The sequence below is a fragment of the Aaosphaeria arxii genome (genome assembly GCF_010015735.1).
Source record: "Aaosphaeria arxii CBS 175.79 unplaced genomic scaffold BU24scaffold_7, whole genome shotgun sequence".
NCBI classification, from domain to species: domain Eukaryota; kingdom Fungi; phylum Ascomycota; class Dothideomycetes; order Pleosporales; genus Aaosphaeria; species Aaosphaeria arxii.
This window is the reverse complement of record NW_022983480.1, coordinates 1,077,427-1,101,170: the sequence shown is the minus strand read 5'-3', so window position 1 is coordinate 1,101,170 and position 23,744 is coordinate 1,077,427. Positions and strand designations below refer to the sequence as shown.

The following is a 23,744-nucleotide window of genomic DNA, read 5'->3' as shown; positions in this document are numbered from 1 at the left end:
CTGTGACAGACATCTGCGGTTTTGTGGTGATACTCCCCGATAGATGACTGATATTGTAGCAAAGCATTTTTGTGATATTTTTTACTGTGTAGGAAACCCCTCACCAAGTTTCACGTTGCCTATCGCATGGTGAGAAGTAGGATCAGTAGATATCAATCAAGATAAAGGTATAAAGTACTGGTACGATACGGAGTCCATAGGGCCAAATACAGATTCTCTGTCTTTCAACCCTGCAGTGAGGATATCCAATGCACTCTTGAGGTCTCCCTTCAACCGATACGCAAACCCGACATTCAAGATTGGATTTGAGTCCATATCCTTCTCATATGTCGATAAGGGCCTATAAGTTTCGATGAAAGTCAAAAACGACTCAATTGCCTCTTCTGTGCGATCCGCCATCATGCATGCTACAGCATATTGATTGTGCGAAAGGGCGGCCAAGCGAACATCAGGCGCGCCTCGAACTTTGGCAGCTCTCTGACGCATCTGAACGAATAAGGAATTGTGTTTCATGCAAGAGTGTACGTCGTTGGACTCATTGGCTAGGACACCTTGAGCATACAGGATATCGCACAGCAAATCGTAGCGTCGATCATCGATTGCACCTGATTCGTGAATGTCAGCAGCCTGATATACGATGATTGCGTGTGCAGCTTCACAAAAAGCTTTGCAAATAGGTTGGCCTCAACGCCCATGTTGGAACCTGCAGCGATCAGCTCAGTCGCGCTCTGAATCAGGAGCTTGCGGTAATCGAGAGCCAAGGTAGCCTTGACTTCATCTTGAACCAGACGGTGCAGAGGGAACTCCTTGCTGTTTTCGTTTCTCTATATGAGGGAGCACCGGAGCAGTTCTGTCCTTGCGCTCGCATAATGGAAACTCTTCTCCGGAAAATGCTCCAGTCTGCCACTTTTAGATGGGTAGGAAACAAACAGATCTTCTTAGAAGCAGTCCGGCCGGATCAAGAACTGAACACAGGTGCAGTAGATTTTGCGCCTCTTGGCTTAAATGGTCGAGCGCAAAGACAGAAGCGATGGTCCCTCTACGGAGGCTGATGCGTCCCCCAACCGAGTAGTCATACGACTCACTTCGTTCAGACTAGTCTTTGTATCTCCCAAGGAATTCAGAGAAGCCTAGCTGCTGATACCTTACGATGCCTTCCATCTGCGCAATTGCAAGGGGAAGGCACCCTAGCTCTTTTGTATTTCTCTGGCAGTCTCATCGCTCTCGTTACTGGGGCGGGGCGCCAGTCTTCGGAATAATTGAGCCCCTCTTTCCTCGCTTGAAGGTTGCATACTGACACCGGTACATCCAGTGCCCATCCTGTCTTTTGCAGAAGGATCTCGACTTGTCACTAGACTTGAACCACCCCCAACGATTGGCCAGTACTCTTCCAGGATTTCAGAGTCGTCGAGGTTGTCGAAAACAATTAGCCAACTTGCCTCGGTCTGACCGATGATGTCGGTTGCTGAACGGATGGCTTTCCTAGGATTGGCCAGCCACCCCTTTGCCAGTTCCCGACTGGCGACTGGATTCTTGATCGCATTGGGGTTCTCGAGGCCCAATTGCCTGGCAATGTTTCCGAAATATTTGCAGCATCATAACTGTCAGTTATTGTATTGTTTTTGGTAACCAAGCTCGCTTAGCACTCAATTACTTTCAATCTTCAAGTCTTCCAGTGTCATATGCACGAACCCAAAAGATAGCACCAAATTTGTCCTTCCTTGTGAATACAAACTGAATGGCGATTTGAGATTTCCCTAGCCCACCTTGGCCATAAAGAGTCCGATGTGTCGGCCGCGCAAAGCTCGACGGGTGTGATTGTCGTAACCTTCCCCCTTAGGCACAAGGACATCGTCCAGAGTGCCCAGGATATCCTCTCTACCCCAGAAGTCCTTGTTGTACAGTCTGCTCTCGACCATGAAACAAGGAAGAACATGAGCCGATTTCATTGTAGTATGAAAGTTGTTTACAACCGGCAGTATATCAAAGCCTTGTGCCGTTGACGAGCCCGCGACAGCATCAGTGCTTGCATGCGCACCATCAGGTTGTGGACGCTGTCCAAGCCCGCTGGATACGCCAACTATAGATGACATCCTCGAAACAAGTTCTCCAATGGGATCGCTGCTATCACACTCTGTGGATACGTCAATAAAGATTCCATTTGATACATAGTTGAATATCATCGAGGGCGTAGTCCGTCAACATCCGTGCGGCCGTCAGAGGCACATGCGTCAAAGCTGCCACTCTTTAACCAACTTTGGACATTCTTCGATGCTGCGGAGCACAAATTTGAATGTTCGCATTCAACTCCTAAACAAGTCTTGGTGCGGGCTTGAACTGTGACGAGCTGTAAACTTGCCGAAAAGCTAAGAATATCAACCTTCCTACATCCGTAGCCCTGTGACACAAGACGCGTGGAACAATATGAACGAGCGTTGTTTGGTACGACGTCATATTCAACCTACACTCCACCTACCGTGGCCAATCTTGATCTCTTGATGAATTGACCCTTTTTAACATTGGACCCTATGCTCTCGTATACAGACAACACATCAAAGCGGATGTCAATACGTTCGAAGAGTAAGAGTATATCCTTGACATGGAAAATCCATGGAAATATTCGTCGCCAAGGCACGTAAGACACTTCCGGGATATACTGGGTGCAAGAGCCCGCACAATCAGCTGCGTACACTCGGAGAGCAGAACCTCGTCGCGTGTACTGTGTGGTGTTCCGAGAAATACGACGGCTGCCGTGGACCATAGGATCTCTCTGTATGCGGTTTGGGCATTGGCAATGACGAGTACCACATCATAACACAATTAGCATTGCCACCATCTTCATGATGAATCCAGGACAATTCTTTACACTTCCTTGCTGCAGGATTATGCCGCCTAGACTATGGCATATGTATAGGCATCATTATTCAACTAAGCGTGTCAAATGTATGTCCAGAGTCAATATGTCCGTACCTCAGCGTGTGACTGAAGACTAGCAAGCTGCTCCGCCAAGGGAAGGCCCAAGGAACCGTAGCCAGGTGAAATTGTGGAGAGCGAGACGTTGTATCCCTACACAAAGTACTCAGGCGCCCCGTTTCCTTGATTCTCTTTCACGACTGACCATTCGGTAGCTGCTAGTGTGCCGATGCCTAGAATCAGAAGTACACTGCAAATAATCGGATCAGCTCGTCGCAACCCTATAATCAGACCAAGAGATTGGCTGTTAGGCTCACTTCACGGTTGCGTCACGATTGTTTTCCGTGTCAAACAAAGCCCGTAGCTTTTGGAGTGTCGGCCATTTTAGTATTGCTTGTGTAGAGAGTTGCAGGGCCTCACTATGATGAGGAAGGAATTGACGCCAGGAAATAATGAGTTTAAGGTCAAAATATGCTGCCAGAAGGGTAGAGAAGCTCAACTCGGGAGGTTACCGTGCGAGTTCTCATCACGTTTGACGAAGGTGAATAATTGGCAATGCCATTTGATGACCTCACAGCATAGTCACCGTGATCTGCCAAAAAGGTGCGTTTTCTATAGAGCCGTGTCTTCACCGGAATCATGCAATACGACGTCTCCACTGCAATCACCGCACTTGTGATACGCAAGATTGAATCAATGGACTAACGAGGTCAGACCAACGCACCCACACCACATAGCCTATTCAAAGGCGAATAACATGGAAATTACCAACTCAGGTCAAGTCTCGTAGCCAGCCTCAGACCAATTACCATTATTGTTCGCTCCACCCAGCAATATTCAAGTATTGAGCACGGCCAATAGGCATCAAGCCAGTGGTTATGAGTTTTTACTTTTTTTCAGACAAGCACACCATTCTCAGCCATGCTTATGTCTGCATGGTCAACGATTGAGTGTGACTTGATCGGATTTGCTGAGGTGCTCTAGGACACATGCCTGTGAACAAGACATCAAGTTCCCAAGCCATAACGTGCGGAACGAGAATCAACAACAAGGCTGAAACTTACCAAGGTGTTATTCAACATGCACATGAGCGATATTTTGCAATCCAAGGCCGTTGACTTGGTATACTAAAAAGATATAAAGGAGATCACAGAGATAGGGGCTGAGAAAAATAAAACTTGTGTATCATCCTTTCTCCTCGAATCATACAGAGTATGTTGATCATATCTGACACAGCCCAGAGTCGAGGCCTATGATATCTCCTGCATTCTGGACATATCCTTGTGACACCATCGTCTAATGGTCAAGACCCCTCGGTCGTCGAGATATTGATGATATGAAAATCCTTTTGCTGGTCGTCATCGTTCAGCTAGTACTCGTAGAAGTACGGGGTAGCTAGTTCGACAAGATCAAAGTGCGAACTCGTCTTCTATTGAGCCAACAGGCCGTCACCTTAATAGCCGAAAAGGAAAGATGATAGAATTCCTGGGCTGGTGGTTGTGGGAGTAAGCGTACTCATGGTGTGTCGCTAGTCGTGCCACTTTGAAGTAGTGTAACGTTGGGCTCGTATTTTTCCGCATTTTTAGCCGGTTGTGTCACAGTCCAGCTCAGCCGTGCTTGAGCCCAACAAAAATCCCTCAAAGCTGACCACCCTCATTTTGTGTATGTATGTATATTCTTTTATTTAACCTTTCTTCATCGATCAGTACAACTGATCAATCATCTCCTCTTCACAGAGCGAGTTGAGTCACGCGATGGGCTTGTGGTTTAGTGGTATAATTTTCCCTTAGCACGTGACGTCCTACGTCTCGCATCTAATCATGGGAAAGGTCCTGGGTTCGATTCCCAGCAAGTCCACCATCTTTTTTCGCCATTATTTTTGTGTGGAATCGCTCCTGATTGCGTTGTTGGAGACGGGAGATATGTTTTTTGATGAGTTTTCTTAGTGGCGTTGGGCTGGTGGCGGGCGGTGTTCCTAGATGGGACTAGCGCTTACCGCCTGGGATTTGCCGCATAACTTTGTTCTGGCAACGCCGGCTCAACATGGGCCGGCCGTATTAGGATGTATTAATACAAGATTGCTTTGCTACTGGCAATTGTAACAATTCCAATTGTGGTAGTTGTTGAGACGTTGCGATGGATTGCCTTCCGGCATATTCTATAGTAGATCGTAACTGTTCTATGCAGGCAAAATGATCAAGTGTCCGACTTGAATCTATATTCTTCGCGATGACAGGGACGAAATAATCCCGCGCCCATCGGAAATTCGACAAAAGGCTCCCTTAGTCTTTGGGGAGAGGTTACTAGAGTGCGCGAAGATGGCGGTAGTACAGCATTTCCGTTGAAGGCCATTCCTTGATGCAGCGAATATCACGACTCCAACCATCGAGAAAGATAGTACCAAGAAAGCAATTCTGATTAAGAGCAATGTGTAATCTCAATCATTGATTCAGTCCTCTCCTATAAGGACCACGTGCAAGTCGCACTTCCATTAACAGCCGGTTCTGGGCTTAGTGCACGGAATACCTGCTTAGTCTAGACCGTGACCTGCGTCAAGTGCGCCCTATAGTCATTAATTTAGCAAAGAGATACCCTATTTCAACGACGTTCCGCCGCCATTATGTAGAAGTCAACATTAGGACTTCGGCTCATACGGAAACGAACGAAGAGGGAACTCTGGACTTGGGCCATGTAAAGAGTATATCATGTCCACGAGCTCAACTTGCTGTACGCTTGTTTGTGGAATGTCCATCCGTGCTCAGTTATTCACGCCATAACTCGCAGCCGATACTGTGTGGTAATTGAAGAAAGAGTTGCAAACCCAAGAGAGGAACAATCTGCCGAGACCGCTCCAAACTCCGCATAGAGAATTTCCAAATTGTGATTCCAGGGGCCTTGATATTAGGATCAGTTGCAGCATACGAAACGAGCCATGTTCAATTCTATCCCCGATCTGAGCATCCCTCCAACTGCAGGGCCATCAGTTCCGAATGAATCGCAGGCCAATCTCGATTTCCAGGCTCTTTTCAATGAAACCATAAATATAGAAACCGATTGGCCATTGGGGCTGTCTGGAGATGCTGCTTCTCAAAGTGCTGATGCCGCTCTCTTCCAGAGAAGTTCTTCTGTTGCCTCCAACCAATCTAGCATCCAGGATCAGTTGGGCGAGTCTGGTTACAACTCCGTCGACAGCTCTGCTGAAAACTCTGTTTCTGTCTCTGTTTCCGGAAAGTCTAACGTGCCTCCTCCTAAAGTGGGTACTAGATTGTCCCGCGATACCATTACCATCTTAAGACGTTGGCTCTTTTCTCACCTTGATCACCCATATCCCACCGAGGCAGACAAAAAGTCGCTGCAGTATCAGACTGGGCTTAGCAGGACACAAGTATCGAATTGGCTGAGTAATGCTAGACGGCGCGACAAAATATTCATTCAGCAACGTTCCTCATCCTCTGCGGAGAAACCCAGGAAAGATGATGTCGCAGGAGCAGTTGAAATACCCCGGAGATCAGGAACTCCAGCACCTTGGGACAGTCCTCGTTATAAGACAGATGACCCTCTGCAGCGCTGGGTGGAATCTCCGCCCGAAGACGAACCGGCTGATCTTACAGCGATTGCAAATGCTGCAGCCTCCAGCTCCAGAAATTCACAAGGTACGCCAGATATTTCCAGGGTACGGTTCGTATTTGCATATCGATTAATGATCAATGAACCACAGATTCCGATGGGAGCATCTCCAGAAGAGAGTGGCAATTGCAACCACGTTCTCGTCCATCTTCGGTGGGCAGCAGTGGTAATTCGGCTTCTAGCGAACAATCCACTGCTTCCGCGCACTCATATTCCTCTGACATCTCTGGTGTATTGAGTCGACGTCCCCTTGGGCGCAATCGTGTACGCCATCGAAGGCGGCCAATTCGGACACCTCTACTGCAACCGAAGCACAAATACCATTGTACTTTCTGCACTGATACGTTCCGAACCAAGCATGATTGGCAACGGCACGAAAAGTCCCTTCATATGCCCCTGGAAAGATGGGCATGTTCACCCAATGGGCCTACTGCATTCAACGAAGACCTTGGAAAAGATTGCTGTGTATTTTGCGGTCACGTCGAACCTGATCTCAATCACATTGACACACACAACCCAACAGCATGTCAACAGCGAGAGTTCAATCGAAAGGATCATTTGAAACAGCATCTACGGCTCGTACACGACAGTCAGCTGCTCGACTGGTCAGAGAAACTATGGAAATCGGCACCGTTAGAAATCCAATCCCGATGTGGGTTTTGCGACTCCACCTTGGATACTTGGCCAGCTCGAGTCGACCACCTGGCCGAACACTTCAAGATGGGATCAGACATAGCCGATTGGAAGGGAGATTGGGGCTTCAATGATTCGGTACTTACGGTGGTAGAGAATGCTGTTCCGCCGTGTCCGTCGGCCTCTTCAACGCATACAAATACTTGCTAATAATGGAGCAGATCTCATTGAATATGAACGCAGTTCACCGTACCCTTATCAAGCCAGCCGATCGCCTCCCGAGTCCCCTCGAAACGCGTACGAACTTCTACGCTTGGAATTAGATCATTTCATGCGGCTATTCTATGATAAAACTGGGAACATGCCCAGCAACAAAGATGTACAGCTTGAGGCTTGTCGCATTATCTTTGCCTCCGAAGTATCCTCCATGGAGCAAGAGCTTGGTAAACTTTCGGCATCCTGGTTGCGCGACATAGTCACGGCGGACAAAGACTTGACCCGGGAGGCTCGATTCCGACCAGTACGATCCAGAGCTGAAAGTCTGATGTCATATTTGCACATCAAAGGCAAACTGGGACCATTTGAGAACTGTCCCTGCGAGCTGCAGTTGCTACAATATGTTGCCACTAGGAACTCACTACACCAAGGACTCATCACCGACCAAGAGCTACAGAGTGAAGCTATCCAGGTGCTTGTTCGACTTTCCAGCAGTTGGCAGGAATGGGGTGTTTCCTCAACGGACTTCGTGACCAACTGGCTCAATCAAATGATTATCTCTTCTCCCACGTCTTGGCTTGATGGATTCAGGTCGAGGCATAATCTCCCTCGGCCCGCTGCGCCGATTGAACCATCTTTTGGAGGAATGGATGATATCTTTGAGCCTACAGCCACTGAGAATCTTGGTGGAGTTCCCCTTTTCGACATTAGCGGAGACTTTCACCACGGCAAACAACAGGTTTTAACACCTCCTACCACATTGCTTGCCAATTCCGAACCCGTCAACCACAGCCCCTTGCTCAATATAACCCCAGGCCATGGACCAGCGGGAAACCACCTGCAATCTTTCACCCTTCCACCAGACAACGTTCAACATACATCCGGCACCACATCACCACCGTTGCCAATTCCCCAACACCTCGTTCTCTCCCGTGCTTCGTCGCCCGGGAATCCCATTGAAAACCCCAAGGTCAACGTGGCCAATCTGGATAAACCACCCCAGCCAGCAACTCTGTCCTTCGTACGCGACTACGCGTTCTTCAACGACGCGAACTTCGAAGAGCGTCTGATCCAGGAACTCAGGCGCTGGGTTGCATCAACCATGTCGCCCAACAACCCCAATTGCCACGTCCCGTCCGACGAGGAAATCCAGCATCAAGCTCGGTTTATTGTTTTTGAAGAGTAAGTAATACCGTTGGGTTCCCATTGCGAAGTACTGTATCTAAATGGTTTAAACTGACTAAATGGTACATAGTGGCGATCCTTGGAATCAGACTTCTGCAGACCATCCTCAGTGGTTAGAGAATTTCAAGCGTACTGTGGGTATATAGCGATCACGATGCGGTTTTAGGTGGCCTTGTAGATTTTGATTTCATTTGAAATGCTTCGTTCAATGATTCAGAATCAAGTACTTCAATTATTGTTTGACACGCAGATGTGAAGTAGTACTATTCGCTAAAGCAAATTTGAAAGATGCTATTCTCTGTATGAAAAAAAATCTCTCGTCAAATAATTTCGAAATTTGGATTTAGTTTCGTTAGGTTGATAGGGTGCCCTAGTTGGTTCAAAGTCCTCCCATTGACTACGCCTTAATAACATTCTCAAACCTGCAAAGTGTTAATTCTGTTCTATGCATTTGAAGAAGAATTGAATATCTTCCACTTACCTCTTCAGTGCCAACTCAAGCGTCTCCCGAGTCATCGACGAGTACACCATCCTGAACCATCCAGGCTTGAGAGCATGTTCCTCATGCGGCTGCAAGAAAAGCCCACCATCAATGAACTTCTGCGCAAGGACTTCTTCCCGTCTTTCCTGGGACAACCCCTCGCTCTCCGGTGGCAGATACGGCGACAAATCGATCCAAACGAAGAACCCAGCATTAGTCCCTCTCAGGTACTTGATTCCGATTTCATTCAACCGCCCAATGACAAATTTATACGTATCAGCAAGGCGTTCACGGCTTTTGCCGATGAACGATCGAACCCATTCGCGATCTTCCAGCATGGCCGTTGCAATGGCTATGGATGGCCCTGAAGTGCTATGGAAGCGAATGACATTCAAGAGCGATTCTTTTAGGTCCTCGTTCTTCGATATCAGCGCACCTATGCGCAGACCCGGTGCGCCGAAGTCTTTACTCATAGCATATGTAACGTGAAGGAGATTGGGATCAATGATATCGGTTGGATTGATAGAGAGAGCCGACGTAAAAGGGACAGTATCTGGCTCGCCAGAGTCGAAGACCGAGAGTCCGTAGACCTCATCGGAGATAAAATGGATCTGGTGCTTCTGGCAGAATTTCATGAGAGCCACCAAGGTCTCTCGGGGATAGCATCGCCCTGAATTGGTAAGTAAGCAAAAGAAGAACGGGTATCTGGGTCTAGGGGCATAATCACCGAGTGGGTTGTGGGGATTGACAATTAGTAGAGCGCGAATCTTGACGCCTTCGCTATTCGACTTTAGAAGGGCCTTTTCATAAGCGTCTACCACATCGGGTTGAAAGCAGGTCTCTGCCTGAGTGTCTGCGGGCACAACCGCGACTTGAGCCTTGTTTCCGAAATCAAGCTCAAATCGGCCGTAGTAGGGACGTGAGAACAGCACGCCCTCACCAGGACTGGCAAGACTGAATGCAAGGATCTCGTGTAGTGCAGTTGCAGCAGAAGTCGCTCTAATATCCTTTCCGGTGATAGGTTCGTAGGGGTTGAAGTAGTCGTTGAGGAGGCCTGCCAATGCTGTTGGGAATTTTGGACCACCTCCTGCGGTGCTGAAACTGTAGGAAAATGCTTTGCCAGGAAAGAAGACCTTTGGCAATTATTAGCACTTAGTCTGGATTACATCTGCATATTACTGGAGAATGGGCACCTTATTGTTCGCAAAATCTTCGAGCTCTTGTTGTATGAGAAACTTGAAAGACAGCAATGTCAGTACTTCAGTCTCTTTGCCATTATTGGCAATTTATTGGTCTCTTAGCTAACATTTTCTGCTGTCGCAAATGAAATTCTCCCGTCTGGATTGGTTTCTCGATCGTAAGTGGTACCCAAAGCAAAGCGCCATGGGATCTTCGTTTGATCCGCGATTTTTTGACCACGATGAGAAAGCATTTTGGTATGACTAACAGAGGTAAATGAAGTAGTCGCCTGAAATTCTGTTTTAAACAAAATGAATTGTCTTCGATATATATATTCTTCAGTATACTGATCGCAGGTTCTTCGGAGAAAGTATCAATTATCAGATCATCCCAGGCAACAAGAGAAGCGTATTCCGAGCATCTCTTATGTTCGGAGTTGTGACAACCATGTTGGCTTCTCGGAATAAATGAAGAGAGATGATTAATATGCTCATTCACCTCCCTAAGACGGTTAATCTGATGTGGAGCGACATCGCATTCGCCCGTATGACGCCCTATCACGTGATCTATCCAAAGCGCCAAGGTACCTTCGACTCCGTGCGGGTCGGGGGAGCTCTCAAGCTCGCATCTGTAGGCGTCATCCTGTAGCAACAAGATACCCTTTCCGAACCACGCTGGGAGTTCCCAATGGCGCATATCGAACACGAGCTGTAGTCCGACATACTAGCCATGCTGTGATACCTTAGGATATTCCACCGCCATCCGAACTCGAGAAATGGCGCTTGATATGTCGACCGGCTATGCTGCACCCAGCACGAGCAACCTGCAAGATGCCGACGCATCTCTTCCAATGTTCAACGTTGAGCTCGTCTCGCTGCAATTCTCTATATCCTCCGACTTTGTAGCGGCCGAGGTCGCCAATAACGTCCTGATACTGGCCCTATCCACCGGTCGCATCCTCCGAATAGACCTTGATAGTCCAGCAGACATTGACGGTTCGAATACCTCCACCTGATAATTAATGACACGATATACTGATTGTGCAAAGATATTGACCTCCCTAAGAAACCTAGCGAAGTTGGCATAATAAAGCGCTTATTCCTAGATCCCTCCGCATCGCACTTGATCATCACCACCACTCTCGCCGAGAATTACTACCTACATACCCAATCGCGAACACCGAAAGCTCTTTCAAGACTGAAAGGCGTGTCTATAGAAAGCATATCCTGGAATCCTTCACAACCTACCGCATCAACAAGAGAGATACTCATTGGTGCATCGGATGGCAACGTCTACGAGGTCTACATCGAGCCGTCATCCGAGTTCTACAGACGCGAGGAGAGATATCTGAAGGGAGTTTATAAAACAGATGATGGACCAATCACTGGACTGTGGACAGATCTTGTCCCTGGGAAGCCAGATCTACGACGGGTCATCATAGCGACACCGTCTAGTTTCTTACACTTTGCGGGCAGGATAGGGAGACATGGGCACGAGGGAAGCGGCTCAATCTTCTCTAGACTTTTTGAGAGCGAGAGCGCAACTGTACATGAAGTAGGCAATGTCTCTCCGAGCGCAAAGTCTCTCCTTGCCGTGTCTCCTGAGCGACCGGAAACCCCTTCGTCAGATCATGCGAATGCGGAACGTATCTTTGGCTGGTTGACATCTCAAGGTGTTCTCCATGGGAAGCTTTTCCTTTCCTCGGACACTTCTGAAATAGGTGGTAAAGTGCTGTCAGACTCCCGAATGTTACCTAGGTCGCAATTACCACCATCCCAGACTCCCAGTGGCCGCGCAAAAAAGACACAAGACCCAGTGAGCTCGATGATTCTGAGTCAGTGGCACATCTTGCAGTTGGTGGAGGGCCGCATTGTTGCCACCAACCGCCTTGACGATACTGTTGTGCTCGACCAGACTGTTTTGGAACCTGGTCAAAGCGCGCTTGGATTGGTCGCTGATATTAAGAAGAACACGTATTGGCTTTTCACGACACAAGAGATCTTCGAGATTGTTGTCACGGACGAGACTAGGGATATATGGAAGATCTTGCTAAAATCGCAGCAGTTTGAGGCAGCCTCACAATATGCGAAAACGTCTTCACAGAAGGATGCTGTTGCTACGGCTTCGGGCGATTATCTCGTTGGCAAGGGCCAATATCTCGAAGCAGCTGCAGTGTACGGACGGAGCACTAAACCCTTCGAGCAGGTTGCGTTAACCTTCATCGACAAAGGCGAACAGGATGCCCTGCGGAAGTACTTGTTAACGAAGTTGACAACTTTAAAAAAGTCTTCCATAATGCAGCGTGTACTCGTCGCTACATGGCTCATTGAGCTATACATGGCAAAATTGAATGCTTTGGACGACACGATAACAACTAAAGCTGAGCTTTCAGAGAGTATGAATGCTGCTGAGAGCCAAGATCAACTGTCATCCATCAGAATGGAGTTTCAAGAATTTGTTACCAAGTACAAAGCCGACCTGGACCGCAAAACAGTCTACGAAATAATAAGCAGCCATGGAAGGGAGGAAGAATTACTACACTTCGCAACAGTAATCAATGATTACAACTATGTCTTATCATACTGGGTTCAAAGAGAACGATGGCAGGAATCGCTCACTGTTCTCAAGAAACAAACCGATCCCGAAATTTTCTACAAATATAGCAGCGTTCTCATGGCTCATGTACCCATTGATCTCGTGGAGATCATGACGCGACAAACCAACCTGGAGGCGCAGAAGCTAATACCTGCTTTCCTCAACTACAACAACATCACAAAGGCTCCTCTGAAACAAAATCAGGCAGTCCGTTATCTGCAATTCGAGATCAACCAGCATCAGTCTACCGATGCTGCAGTCCACAATACGTTGATTTCAATCTATGCCTCCCACCCAACGGACGACGAATCAGATCTTTTGGCGTATTTGGAGGCTCAGTCGTATGCACACGAGCAAAACTACGATGCCGACTTTGCATTACGTCTATGCATTCAGCACAAACGAGTGCAGTCATGTGTCCATATTTACAGCTCGATGGGCCAATATGTGCAAGCCGTGGATCTAGCGCTCAAATACGACGATGTCGATCTTGCGAGCACAGTTGCTGATCGTTCAGAAACGGAACCTGCTCTTCGCAAAAAGCTTTGGCTGGCGATTGCAAAGAAGGTGATTTCTCAATCGTCGGGTATCAAGACAGCGATAGAATTCCTGCGCAGGGTTGATCTCCTACGGATAGAAGATCTCATCCCATTCTTCCCCGACTTCATTGTCATTGATGATTTCAAAGAGGAAATATGTGCTGCGTTGGAGGATTACTCGCGCAAGATCGATGAGTTGAAAAAGGAAATGGATGAAAGCGAAGAAACGGCCGCGCATATCAAGACAGACATCAAGGCTTTAGAGCAGCGATATGCCATTGTGGAGCCCGGCGAGCGATGCTATGTATGCAGCTTACCGTTACTTGCTCGGCAGTTCTTTGTATTCCCTTGCCAGCATGCTTTCCATAGCGATTGCTTGGCTAAAAAAGTTGTTGAGTTGGCAGGTATTGCGCGAGGAAAGCGCATCGCTGAATTGCAGATGGAAGTGAGTAAAGGCACTGGCGTCGGCGCAAAGAGGGAGAAGGCAATTCGGGAGCTTGATGCCCTTGTAGGCTCTGCATGGTACGTTACCAGGTTCATGGTCCTCTGTACCCCGCTAACACTCGATTACAGTGTGCTATGCAGCGAGATGGCGGTCAAAATGATCGATGAGCCATTCATTTCTGCGACAGATGACAAGGAAGAATGGGCGTTGTGATCCAATTCGACAGCGATTGCATACGTAAAGAACAATTGCCAACTTCTTTATTGGAAGACATGCAGTGATCGTGGCTATTGAGAGTCTGATCGAGTGGCACGATCCGTTCTTCGAAAGGACGAGAAAGGAATGCCTTGCATACACGGCCAAGAGATGCCAGTTGTGGAACATCTCATGGTCATGACACCGCATGCATGCTAGTGGCGGGATCTTTACCCTAATCTCCGCAGCATTTAGTTAATGAAGCTTTTAGGTAGAAACTTATTTACCCTGGTCAATCAGGCTACCATAGCTTCTTGCATATCCCCACCATTTCTATAAAACTAACGTCCTATTCCGCCCTCTAGCTTGCACCGCGCTTTCTTCCGCGAATGGATCCCCAATTGAAGATCCTGGGGCACTGCAATGTCGGACCGTAGTGTGTCGATGTCAAGAGTTTTAGTCCACTATTTTGTCTCTCAACCGTCCATCGAGCATCACTCACGTGCGTGTATATTTCCCCATTCAGAAGATCTTCCGCCATGTATCACGCATCTTTACCCATGACTGCTCTGATTTCATGAAGAATTTTCCCGAGAGTTTCCCCAGTATCACGGTTCCATTGAAGTGTTGAACGACCAGGATACTTTCTGGAAACATCCCCCGCCCTTGCTCCGCTTCCCCTCACAGGATCTGCGAAGGTACCATGTCTGTAGCACGAACTCCCACAGCCATAAATTGACCAAAGCCCCGAACCCAAAATGAATGTTCATCAGGTTAATCCACCATGGGTGCCATGTTCAGAATCTATTCATTGGCAGCTTTGGCTGGCGTTGGATTGGCCCAGCAAGGTAAGAATAAAGAATATGCATTACCAAACAAACCTTTCCGAACGCGCTTTGCAACTTCAAAGATCACACAGTCACCTATTTATTATTGTTAAGCAAACATCCTGAAGTCTGAATATCACGGCTAACGTCAATGCAGCCATCACAACCTCGGGTACAAATTTCACTCTGAATGGAGATGGTGTATCGTACTTATTCCACGTTGACGACAAGACCGGCGACCTGATCTCCGATCACTTTGGCGGGCCTGTCGATGATTTCACCCCACCTGCATTCGTTCTCCCCTGGGGCTGGAACGATGGGTTGGCCAATCTCCGTCGAGAGTTCCCAGACATCGGCCGTAGCGATTTCCGACTACCAGCAATCCACATCAAGCACGCCGACGGCGATACCGTAACAGCTTTTCGGTATAAGTCCCACGAGGTTGTCGAAGGTAAACCTGCGCTTCCAGGATTACCAGCAACATTTGGGGATGCTGGGAACGTCTCTACTATCATTGTGAATCTGCACGACAATGTATCCGATGTTTCGGCTGCATTGTCGTACTCGATTTTCCCGAAGTACAATGCTGTCGCACGCAGCTTTCAGATCACGAACAATGGTACCGGCGAGATCTCCATTGAGAAAGCAGCAAGCTTTAGTGTGGATCTTCCGGCGCTCGATCTTGATATGATTGAAGTTCATGGAGATTGGGCGCATGAGTTCCACAGAGTCAAGAGGCACATTGAGTTCGGAGAGACAACGTAAGTCCCCCATGATTCTTTTACGATGAAAATCTACTAAAAAGCTCCAGTTTCCGAAGCTCGAATGGTTTTTCGGGACATCTCCACAATCCTTTCTTCGCATTGGTCACGCCAACGACGACTGAAGGCTCTGGAGAGGCATGGGGCTTCAACCTTGTCTACACCGGTAGTTTCGAAGCTACGACAGAGAAGTTCTCAAACGGTTTTTTGAGGGTCCTACTTGGATTGAATTCGCTACACGCTAGCTTGCCTCTGCAGCCGGGTGAGAAATTCGTTTCTCCAGAAGCTGTGGCCGTATACTCTGCCAATGGTGTTGGTGGAATGTCGCAATCTTTCCACGACCTATACCGAAACCATTTGTCGCGTTCCAATTACACGCACGAATATCGACCGGTTCTTCTGAACTCTTGGGAAGGCCTCAGCTTCAACATCAATGAGACCGCCCTCGTTAAGCTTTCTGGCGAAGCAGAGGAGCTTGGCATTGAACTGTTCGTCAATGATGATGGTTGGTTTGGTGTTGAATATCCACGAAACAATGACTCTCTTGGTCTTGGTGACTGGACTCCAAACCCTGCAAAGTTTCCCAATGGTCTCAAACCATATGTGGATCGAGTCAATAACTACACCATCGCCAATACGTCGCAACTCGCGGGTGAGCCTTTGAGGTTTGGTTTGTGGGTTGAACCAGAGATGGTCAATGTTAACTCGACCTTGTACAACGAGCACCCCGACTGGGTCTTGCACGCTGGCAAACACGCCAGAAGTCTGACTCGAAACCAGCTTATACTCAATCTCAGCATGCCTGTGGTTCAAGACTTCATCATCGACACTGTTTCTGGGATCCTTGATTCAGCCAATATCCAATACATCAAATGGGACAACAACCGTGGCATTCACGAGACATCCCACCCATCCGATGATTACAACTACATGCTCGGTATCTACCGCGTCATCGACAATCTCACCACCCGATACCCTGACGTCCTTTGGGAAGGTTGCGCATCCGGAGGCGCCCGCTTCGATGCCGGCTTGCTCCACTACTGGCCGCAACACTGGACATCCGACAACACAGACGCAGCAGAGCGTCTCACAATCCAGCTCGGCACATCTCTCGTCTACCCGCCCTCTGCCATGGGCTGCCACGTCTCCGCCGTGCCCAACGGCATCACCGGCCGCAACATCTCGATCGAATACCGGGCGCACGTAGCCCTGATGTGCGGTTCCTTCGGCTTCGAACTCAACCCCGAAGAACTCAGCGCAGAAGAGCGCGACGCAATCCCATCCATAATGCAGGAAGCCAAGCGTATCAATCCGATCGTCATCAGCGGCGACTTCTACCGCTTGGCCATCCCCGACGAGACAAATTGGCCGGCCGTGCAGTTTATTTCGAAGGATGCGTCCGAGGCGTTCGTGCTTGCGTTCCAGCAGAAGTCGACGATCAAGCCTGCGCCGCCGCCGTTGAGGTTGAGGGGCTTGGATCCGAAGGCGAGGTACTTTAATGATTATGATAATGGGACGTACAGTGGTGCGACTTACATGAATGGTGGGATCAATATCATGTTCGAGAGGAAGGATTATGTGAGTCATTTGATATGGCTTGAGAAGCAGTAAAAGGGATCTCTATGTAGGATTGGGCATCGAGGTATTCTTGCTTATACTGACCCAGCGGACGAATCTTGACAGGAGCTGATGTAGTCAATGACATGATGGAAAGGAATCACGACATACAATCTATATGTCATCGTGTAAAAGTCTGTCTATACTATAATTTTAGATATACGTATGTATAGACTTAAAAAACAATGAACGAAATAAACCAAGAGTGTTGCCTTGCAGTACTAATTTGATTGTATGAGAGTAGTTAGTCCGAGCTATGCACTGCCTCACTTCGACACTTCGGCCTATACTCCGTATTCCACCCAAACTTTCACATGTGCTGGGCACGATACTCCTCGAATTCTCACCACGCCCACGCACGTGAGAAACGACACTTTCTCAAAAAAATTCAATATTCTTGGAATTTAAATGCATGCTTTTGGGTCAATTATTGATTACGGTGATATCCAGCTGTAACTTGTTGGACAATGAGATCATTCAGGAGGTCAACACGAGAGGACGATCCCTGCCAACGTTCGGCTAGCATTTTAAGTTTAGGAAATTCTGTCTCGCCGTTTAGGGGTAGGTGGGATGCCTAAGCCGCGTATACAACCATTGAATAAAGTCACGTCCCCCCAAAAACGGTTGCACAGCAGTGGCCGCTCGCTACACACTCAACCCTGTTGTTGATTACTCCGTCGATTCGAAGACAATTGCTCTCTGCGATAATCATGCGTAGTTGAAGCCCATGAAGGAAGAGAAAGACATACACGTGACGGTCATCCAGCTGGACATCCCCAGGAAACCCCTACCAGTGTATTCGCCTGAGATCCGAGTTGATGGCACTGGCAATGGACCTCGCGAGTCGCTGCCACAGCGCGCTCTGAGATATGTGACAGTCGACGCGATCAAGGCACGTTACGAAACGCTCAAACCGAAGGTCGAATCGCTCAGCAAACGCACAATCTCCTCGGTTCAGGCTATTGATGTATCCTCCGGATTTCAGAAGGGCTGGACCAAATTCAAGGCGTTTCCCTGGAACAAGCAAATTCGCGCTCTCATTCTAGTCCTGGTCTTTGGGGTTGCACCTCTAGTAATCCTGGGCCGCTTTACATACTCTTGGACCGGCCCGTTTACGACCATCTTCACGCCGAAGACGCTGACATGTGGAAATATTAGCGGTACTCCGCAGAATTCCACCGTCTCCGGAATCCAAGGATTCTTCGTGCTGGACGTCACTTTCGGGAAACTTCCATTCTACCAGGTCAAAATCATCGATGTCTTGTGGGATCTCGTATTAGGTAGAGGCGTGCAACTCCTCGCGTGGTGGGCAAGCTACAGGATATTTGCGGATGTATTGCTGGGAATCATCGAGCGACATGCCACGTCGTATGAGACTTTCTTGCACATCGCACTGGACGGACCGTCATTGGCATCAATGTGGACATTGATCAAGGACCTTTTCCGAACCAGGAGTAAACGAACATGGGCCCTGTTCTTTTACATGTTAGTGTCGATTCTTTACGTGCTCTGCATTCCCGTCTTCTTGGGCGCAATGACAGGTTACGACAGCACCCAAATACCGTGGGTCGATCTAGACGACAACAATCACATCATCCCGGCCTCGACTGTGGACAACGGCCTGATAGTGCATTCGCTTGGAAACAAAACTTTCAGTAATCCAATTTGTTCTTCGGAATTGGACAGCAAGATCAACACTTATAATAACGAGCAATATGAGCGCCAGCAGAACTGTACGAGAGCAACGCATTTCTCTGAAAGATTACCTACTAATCCAACACAGGCGATTGCAGACTACCAAATGGCACAGTCCTTGCATGGACTAAATGGGCTGATAGATATTACTATAATTGGGGATCTGATTATCGCTTAGGCGATTGTAGGTCAAGTGTGCAGTCCATCTCCCGTTGCATTCACTGATATTACCAGGTGTTACTGTCTTTCCCAACACCAAGACGTACAAAGACTGGGATGGCAATACTAAGAGCTGTACGTTAACATTTGCAATTTACAACTAGCTGGAGCTGACTCTCGTGATATTCAGGCAATGGCTCCACTTACTACACCCTTTCCGACGATGGAAAGACATACGACGTCGCTACGGCAAATTACGAAAGCGGCTTTTGCTATGATGGCATTGGTTACTCGTACAGTACTCTATGGTCCAAATCTCGTTGTCTCCCTGACACCGCGCACCAAACCTACGAATGGGGTTTCTCAACCATGATGTCCGCAACGTTCATCTTCCTCCAGTTCTTGTGGACCATCACCATGTACATCATCTGGCAAGATGCGCAGATCAAGAGTAAGCTGGTGAGGAGCGGATACGCAATGACGCAGCTCAGGGCGGCGTTCACGCTGGCAGCGGCGGCGAGGTGGAGGACCGGACTGAATAACCGCGCGCTGGTGAGGAGGGACACGAAACAGCTGGAACGAGAACTTTTTGGGTCGAAGAAGGCGCAGAAGGAGCAGACTGTTGTGTCGTATGAGCTCTTTCAGGAAGGGCGGAATAGCATGAGAGATAGTCTTGAAGCGGACTTTAAGAAAAGAAAGGGATCGGAATATTGCGATATCTAAATCAATGAAATAAGTAATCCTATGCGTAGTATCGTAGTGTGATGGATGCACTTAACCAACAATATGGTCAGATCCGTAACGCTCCTGGAGAATCGAGCGCGATGCAATTTGGTTACACACAACAATAATGCCTCCTGGACTCATACATCCAACTCAACCAGGAGATACGAGTAGTGATTGGATACGAAACATTGGCACAATTCAACCTTATCGACGACCTCACTCGCGCCATATATCGTGCAAACTCGTTCCGATCGAACGAGATTTCGATGATAAGGTGCCGGCTATCGCAACTGTGTAACACTCCATCCTGCCAGTCACGATAATATGCACCCAATCGCGGGGAAATCTGCACCACCCGTGTCAGCAAAAAGCAATCGCAAAGTAAATCGGATCTGACCGCTTCACCGTATATCAATAGATCTCTATCTCTTCAATGGCTGATATCGATCCCACCGCACATACTCATATTCCTGCATTCTATCGCGTATTGTGAAAAGTCAACGACATCATGCCCGGACCAAATTTCACAGAATGCGGAAACACATACATGTCCAGCCCCGATCTCATATCAAAGTACGGCTACACAGGTCCCGTCAAGCTTGTGCCTTCCAGGCCATCCACCCAAATCACGTACGAAGGCTGTGTGACGCTGTGCGGGCGCGGAAACGAGTACTACCCATGGACTATGATGGCCAACACGATCACTACGTGGGTGCTTCCTATCGTGGGTACTATGCTGCAGGCACCGTTCGAGAGCAATGCGTTTCGGAGGACGATTAGAGCTTGTATTAGGTGGTTTGGGAGTCCGATTTCTAGCTTGGCGTTTATACTATGGGATGTGGATATCTCGGGGAAATGTGCTTTGTTTGGTGAGTTTATTTAGGGCTGGGTAGCTGCTGATGATAGTGTGTGGGTTTTTGACGGAGTACAGTTGATATGGCGACCCCGTACGATGGGCCTATTCCGAATGAGCAGAGCGAGTATGCCAGCATGCGGGACTCGTTTTTTATATTGATGAACCTCAACCAGTACAAGATGAAGCCTGTCATCAGCATGACTAGAGAAGCAGAAGGGTTGTTACGGATAATGCTGTTTGGAAAGGACTTGAAGCTCATGGGGACAAAGAAAACATTGAGTCAACTGAGACGCAAACTCGCTTATGATCTTAGATGCAATAGAAGGAGAGGGGTCGTACCAGTTTTCATATCTACACTATGGTTCATGGTTTCATTGGGAATATCGATTGAGGCTGGTAGGCCACGTTTTGCGCCTTAGCAAAGCATTACACTGACATGGTGCTAGCATTCGGCGACTTGGGCAACAATGCCCAGGCCCACGATCTTGCCATGGGCTTATTCACTGCCTGGCTCCCTGTCCTCATCTTGTGCTCCATACTCGATCGCAACCCGATGGCCTCAGACGACATCCAGCGAAAGTTAAACAAGATGGTGGACCTCGTATGCATCTCCCTACAAGACGACGCAACGAGAAACGAATACATCGCGTCCTTTCGAGGCTTGCCGCATCAACATCACATGGTGTATTGGACAAATAAAATCGTAACCAAGACCGCCTACATCAAAGGCAACTACTTCTGTGGCTTCTCAGGTCAATCCCGGACTCGGTTCCACTACGGTGCAGCTCACGCCATCCTTTGTGATATCGAGAAAGCCTACATCGCCGATCGTGGTCGTAATTGGCTTCGCAATGGCGACGAAGCCCGTGCAGCGCTGGTGCTCGGACAAATAGACCACGGCTTTGTGTGGTTTGACGGCCGGCAGATGTGGCAGGTTGTCTCTGCTATTGCGTTGGTGGTCGGGGTCAGTGTAGGTGGATTCATTTTGTCGTTGAACACTCCCACGGTCGGATTGGGCTGCCGAACGGGGGGATACCTTATCTACGTCGTCATCGCCCTAGCGTTGCATCTTGCGGAGCTACTTGTGTGGTGGTTCACGTCGCCGTTGAGGGATGAGGATGAATTTCGCGCTCATATTCGGAAGCACACGCAGCATGCACCTGATCAAGTGGCTGGAGAGACTAAGGTTATCGGGTTGCCCGGCCTTTTGACATCGAATGCGGTACTTCGGAAGTTCTCTCAAAAGCTCACGGAGATTCTTGTCTGCTCAATACTATTCTTGATTCGCTTGCTCCCCCTCAAGCATAAGAGATCTATTATTGAAAACACAGAGTACTCTATCAGGCAATACTGCAGTGCACTGCAAGATCTAACAACGAGAGACTGGTTAGAACGAATCTTCTTCACTCCAGTCGAGTTCACAAATACGGTCTGGTTATCCTACATGATAATGGCACAGACGGCCGGGGCATTCAACAACTGCGCTTGCATGACTTCTACATGGGGCGGTTGGGGAGGGTATATGGATTTCACACAGTCTGATCATGCGGATAGCCCGCTGGTTGCGAAATATTGGTTGCAAGGTACCATCATAACCTGTGTCTTCATGGGTGTGGGGATGGGCTACATTGTGCTTGAGGTGAGTAATGGTTCGTATTCTGCAGAAAGAGAATGAAGACTTACCAGTTCTTGTGTAGTGGTTGTTGCAAGCTCACTTGAGCACCGAAAACTATAGAGACGCCGCCAATGGACTCCAAAGAGTACGGAGGTTTCGAAGAGGTACTCATTGGATATTGTATCCTTCAACGTTGATGGTAACTGTCATGAATAACTTTCTGAGTGCATGTAGATTGCGTTCAAATGGTGAGCGTAAAATTCTTGTGTGGTCGAAAGAGAGCAATTATAGACCTCGAGTTGGGGCTGGCATTATTGGGCTTTCTACAAATGCATGATTCAAATCGACTGAAAATACAGATAAAAGCCAATACTGGCTGAAGAGTTTCGTAGAGGAGACAAAATCTTTGCCCAACAAAGCCCTGGAACTATTTCCAAATAAATGCTGACTTTTAGGAAGCGGGTGATCTAGTGTCTATAATAATTATGAGAATCTTATATCTTAGGCCAGAAGTTTTCCTCAGCATCTAACAACTCGAACCAGGCCCCCGATGCTCTATCAATGACCTGCTTCTTCAACTCCTCATCACCCTTCACAGCCTCTTCCACACCCTCATTCAACAACGTCTCAAGCGTATCCACAAACTTGATAAACTCATCGTTCGTCCAATTGGGAATAAACTCCGTCCTCATAGCTCCACCATCCTGATCCTTACTCACATCCGCATCCGCACCCTCCGCCTGCCTCTTCGCCCAAGACCACGCCTCAAAGTACACCTTCTCCGTCGCCCAAAACGTCACCACGCCCTCCAACCACGGCAAGAAAGACTTAGGCTGCGCACCCGTCGTCAACTTATCAAAGATCTTCTCGAACTTCTTCAAACCCTCAACCTTCCGCTCCTCCGGCACCCCTCCGCCTTCCGATGAAATATCGACATCAATACCAAAGCGCTCAGCAACATCCATGAAAAACCGCTCCTCACGGCGGATATTCACAAGCGCATCGACGAGCCAATCCAGGAGTCGGACTTCAATGGTGCCGGCGTCCTTGCTAGGCGTGGGCTTGTTGGGCAATTTGATGATGCGCAGGAGCTCGCCGGTGAGGCGGATGTAGCCGAGCATGTAGAGGCGGTCATTTGCGAGCCATGAGGAGATTGTGGATTTTGGGAGGGTTCCTGAGGCGGCTTCGCGGAGGAAGGCGGATTGGGTTGCTAGGGTGAATTTGGAGGTGTGGGTTGTGAGGAGGTGGGATGTGAGGGTCCAATTGGTGGTGGTTGGGGGTGACATTGTCGCGGTTACTTGTCGGAAGGGATTGCGGAGGGTTTGAGACGTTTTGGTATGAATATAAAAGAGCAATTGATGAAGCTTGGAAGTGAAAAGATACATGTGCCCCGCAGTCATGTGAATTCGCGTTCGACGCGTTAGTGGGTCGTGAGGGGCATTTCCGTGGAGTATGCGGGGAACGATATGTGACGAGAAAA

At 48.3% G+C, this 23,744-nt stretch overlaps 10 protein-coding genes and 1 non-coding gene across 11 annotated transcripts; 7 read left to right on the top strand and 4 right to left on the bottom strand.

Annotated features, from left to right (window-relative positions):
- Window positions 1–9: 9 nt before the first annotated feature.
- Window positions 10–691, bottom strand: BU24DRAFT_259053 (uncharacterized protein). Its single transcript, XM_033522475.1, has one exon. The coding sequence runs from the start codon at window positions 511–513 to the stop codon at window positions 157–159; it is 357 nt and encodes a 118-aa protein (XP_033381142.1). The 5' UTR covers window positions 514–691; the 3' UTR covers window positions 10–156.
- On the bottom strand, window positions 692–1,583 carry BU24DRAFT_484599 (uncharacterized protein; the record flags this gene model as incomplete). The annotated part of the gene is made up of 1 exon (XM_033533349.1): window positions 692–1,583. A coding segment is annotated over one exon (396 nt), but the record flags the coding sequence as incomplete, so codon positions are not given.
- Window positions 1,584–4,669: 3,086 nt separating this feature from the next.
- Window positions 4,670–4,770, top strand: BU24DRAFT_t68. Its single transcript has one exon. It is a non-coding gene; the product is annotated as a tRNA-Ala (tRNA).
- Window positions 4,771–6,160: 1,390 nt separating this feature from the next.
- BU24DRAFT_316289 (uncharacterized protein) lies at window positions 6,161–8,720 on the top strand (the record flags this gene model as incomplete). Its single annotated transcript, XM_033522880.1, has 5 exons — window positions 6,161–6,566; window positions 6,986–7,345; window positions 7,395–8,128; window positions 8,393–8,571; window positions 8,645–8,720. Coding segments are annotated over 5 exons (1,755 nt in total), but the record flags the coding sequence as incomplete, so codon positions are not given.
- A 32-nt stretch (window positions 8,721–8,752) lies between these two features.
- On the bottom strand, window positions 8,753–10,673 carry BU24DRAFT_425423 (PLP-dependent transferase). Its single transcript, XM_033528736.1, has 5 exons — window positions 10,362–10,673; window positions 10,249–10,290; window positions 9,783–10,188; window positions 9,056–9,725; window positions 8,753–8,996 (listed from the first exon to the last, which is right to left on the bottom strand). The coding sequence occupies exons 1-5, from the start codon at window positions 10,485–10,487 to the stop codon at window positions 8,972–8,974; spliced, it is 1,269 nt and encodes a 422-aa protein (XP_033381139.1). The 5' UTR covers window positions 10,488–10,673; the 3' UTR covers window positions 8,753–8,971.
- A 190-nt stretch (window positions 10,674–10,863) lies between these two features.
- On the top strand, window positions 10,864–14,334 carry BU24DRAFT_374597 (uncharacterized protein). The gene is made up of 3 exons (XM_033524565.1): window positions 10,864–11,229; window positions 11,283–13,890; window positions 13,942–14,334. The coding sequence occupies exons 1-3, from the start codon at window positions 11,010–11,012 to the stop codon at window positions 14,024–14,026; spliced, it is 2,913 nt and encodes a 970-aa protein (XP_033381138.1). The 5' UTR covers window positions 10,864–11,009; the 3' UTR covers window positions 14,027–14,334.
- A 455-nt stretch (window positions 14,335–14,789) lies between these two features.
- On the top strand, window positions 14,790–17,370 carry BU24DRAFT_494737 (glycoside hydrolase family 36 protein; the record flags this gene model as incomplete). The annotated part of the gene is made up of 3 exons (XM_033534077.1): window positions 14,790–14,856; window positions 14,993–15,596; window positions 15,647–17,370. The coding sequence occupies 3 exons, from the start codon at window positions 14,793–14,795 to the stop codon at window positions 17,205–17,207; spliced, it is 2,229 nt and encodes a 742-aa protein (XP_033381137.1). The 3' UTR covers window positions 17,208–17,370.
- A 408-nt stretch (window positions 17,371–17,778) lies between these two features.
- Window positions 17,779–19,807, top strand: BU24DRAFT_425419 (uncharacterized protein). The gene is made up of 4 exons (XM_033528735.1): window positions 17,779–18,946; window positions 18,997–19,092; window positions 19,143–19,202; window positions 19,258–19,807. Exons 1-4 carry the CDS (start codon window positions 17,941–17,943, stop codon window positions 19,788–19,790), a joined length of 1,695 nt encoding a protein of 564 aa, XP_033381136.1. The 5' UTR covers window positions 17,779–17,940; the 3' UTR covers window positions 19,791–19,807.
- A 494-nt stretch (window positions 19,808–20,301) lies between these two features.
- Window positions 20,302–21,418, top strand: BU24DRAFT_374589 (uncharacterized protein; the record flags this gene model as incomplete). The annotated part of the gene is made up of 3 exons (XM_033524564.1): window positions 20,302–20,666; window positions 20,720–21,045; window positions 21,096–21,418. Coding segments are annotated over 3 exons (1,014 nt in total), but the record flags the coding sequence as incomplete, so codon positions are not given.
- Window positions 21,419–21,500: 82 nt separating this feature from the next.
- Window positions 21,501–22,601, top strand: BU24DRAFT_395962 (uncharacterized protein; the record flags this gene model as incomplete). Its single annotated transcript, XM_033525281.1, has 2 exons — window positions 21,501–22,288; window positions 22,347–22,601. The coding sequence occupies exons 1-2, from the start codon at window positions 21,575–21,577 to the stop codon at window positions 22,599–22,601; spliced, it is 969 nt and encodes a 322-aa protein (XP_033381134.1). The 5' UTR covers window positions 21,501–21,574.
- BU24DRAFT_425417 (heme oxygenase-like protein) lies at window positions 22,556–23,625 on the bottom strand. The gene has a single exon (XM_033528734.1). It carries the CDS (start codon window positions 23,548–23,550, stop codon window positions 22,759–22,761), a length of 792 nt encoding a protein of 263 aa, XP_033381133.1. The 5' UTR covers window positions 23,551–23,625; the 3' UTR covers window positions 22,556–22,758.
- Between the last annotated feature and the right edge of the window lie 119 nt (window positions 23,626–23,744).

Bases quoted from the DNA above. Each gene is read 5' to 3' on its own strand.
- BU24DRAFT_374597 (XM_033524565.1), top strand. From the start codon at position 11,010: ATGGCGCTTGATATGTCGACCGGCTATGCTGCACCCAGCACGAGCAAC. The intron at 11,230-11,282 runs GTTCGAATACCT...GATTGTGCAAAG, and splicing joins TAGTCCAGCAGACATTGACG to ATATTGACCTCCCTAAGAAA. The intron at 13,891-13,941 runs GTACGTTACCAG...ACTCGATTACAG, and splicing joins GCCCTTGTAGGCTCTGCATG to TGTGCTATGCAGCGAGATGG.
- BU24DRAFT_259053 (XM_033522475.1), bottom strand. From the start codon at position 513: ATGAAACACAATTCCTTATTCGTTCAGATGCGTCAGAGAGCTGCCAAA.
- BU24DRAFT_425417 (XM_033528734.1), bottom strand. From the start codon at position 23,550: ATGTCACCCCCAACCACCACCAATTGGACCCTCACATCCCACCTCCTC.
- BU24DRAFT_425419 (XM_033528735.1), top strand. From the start codon at position 17,941: ATGAAGGAAGAGAAAGACATACACGTGACGGTCATCCAGCTGGACATC. The intron at 18,947-18,996 runs GTACGAGAGCAA...AATCCAACACAG, and splicing joins ATATGAGCGCCAGCAGAACT to GCGATTGCAGACTACCAAAT. The intron at 19,093-19,142 runs GTAGGTCAAGTG...TGATATTACCAG, and splicing joins TGATTATCGCTTAGGCGATT to GTGTTACTGTCTTTCCCAAC.
- BU24DRAFT_425423 (XM_033528736.1), bottom strand. From the start codon at position 10,487: ATGCTTTCTCATCGTGGTCAAAAAATCGCGGATCAAACGAAGATCCCA. The intron at 10,291-10,361 runs GTTAGCTAAGAG...CTGTCTTTCAAG, and splicing joins CATTTGCGACAGCAGAAAAT to TTTCTCATACAACAAGAGCT. The intron at 8,997-9,055 runs GTAAGTGGAAGA...AACACTTTGCAG, and splicing joins CTTGAGTTGGCACTGAAGAG to GTTTGAGAATGTTATTAAGG.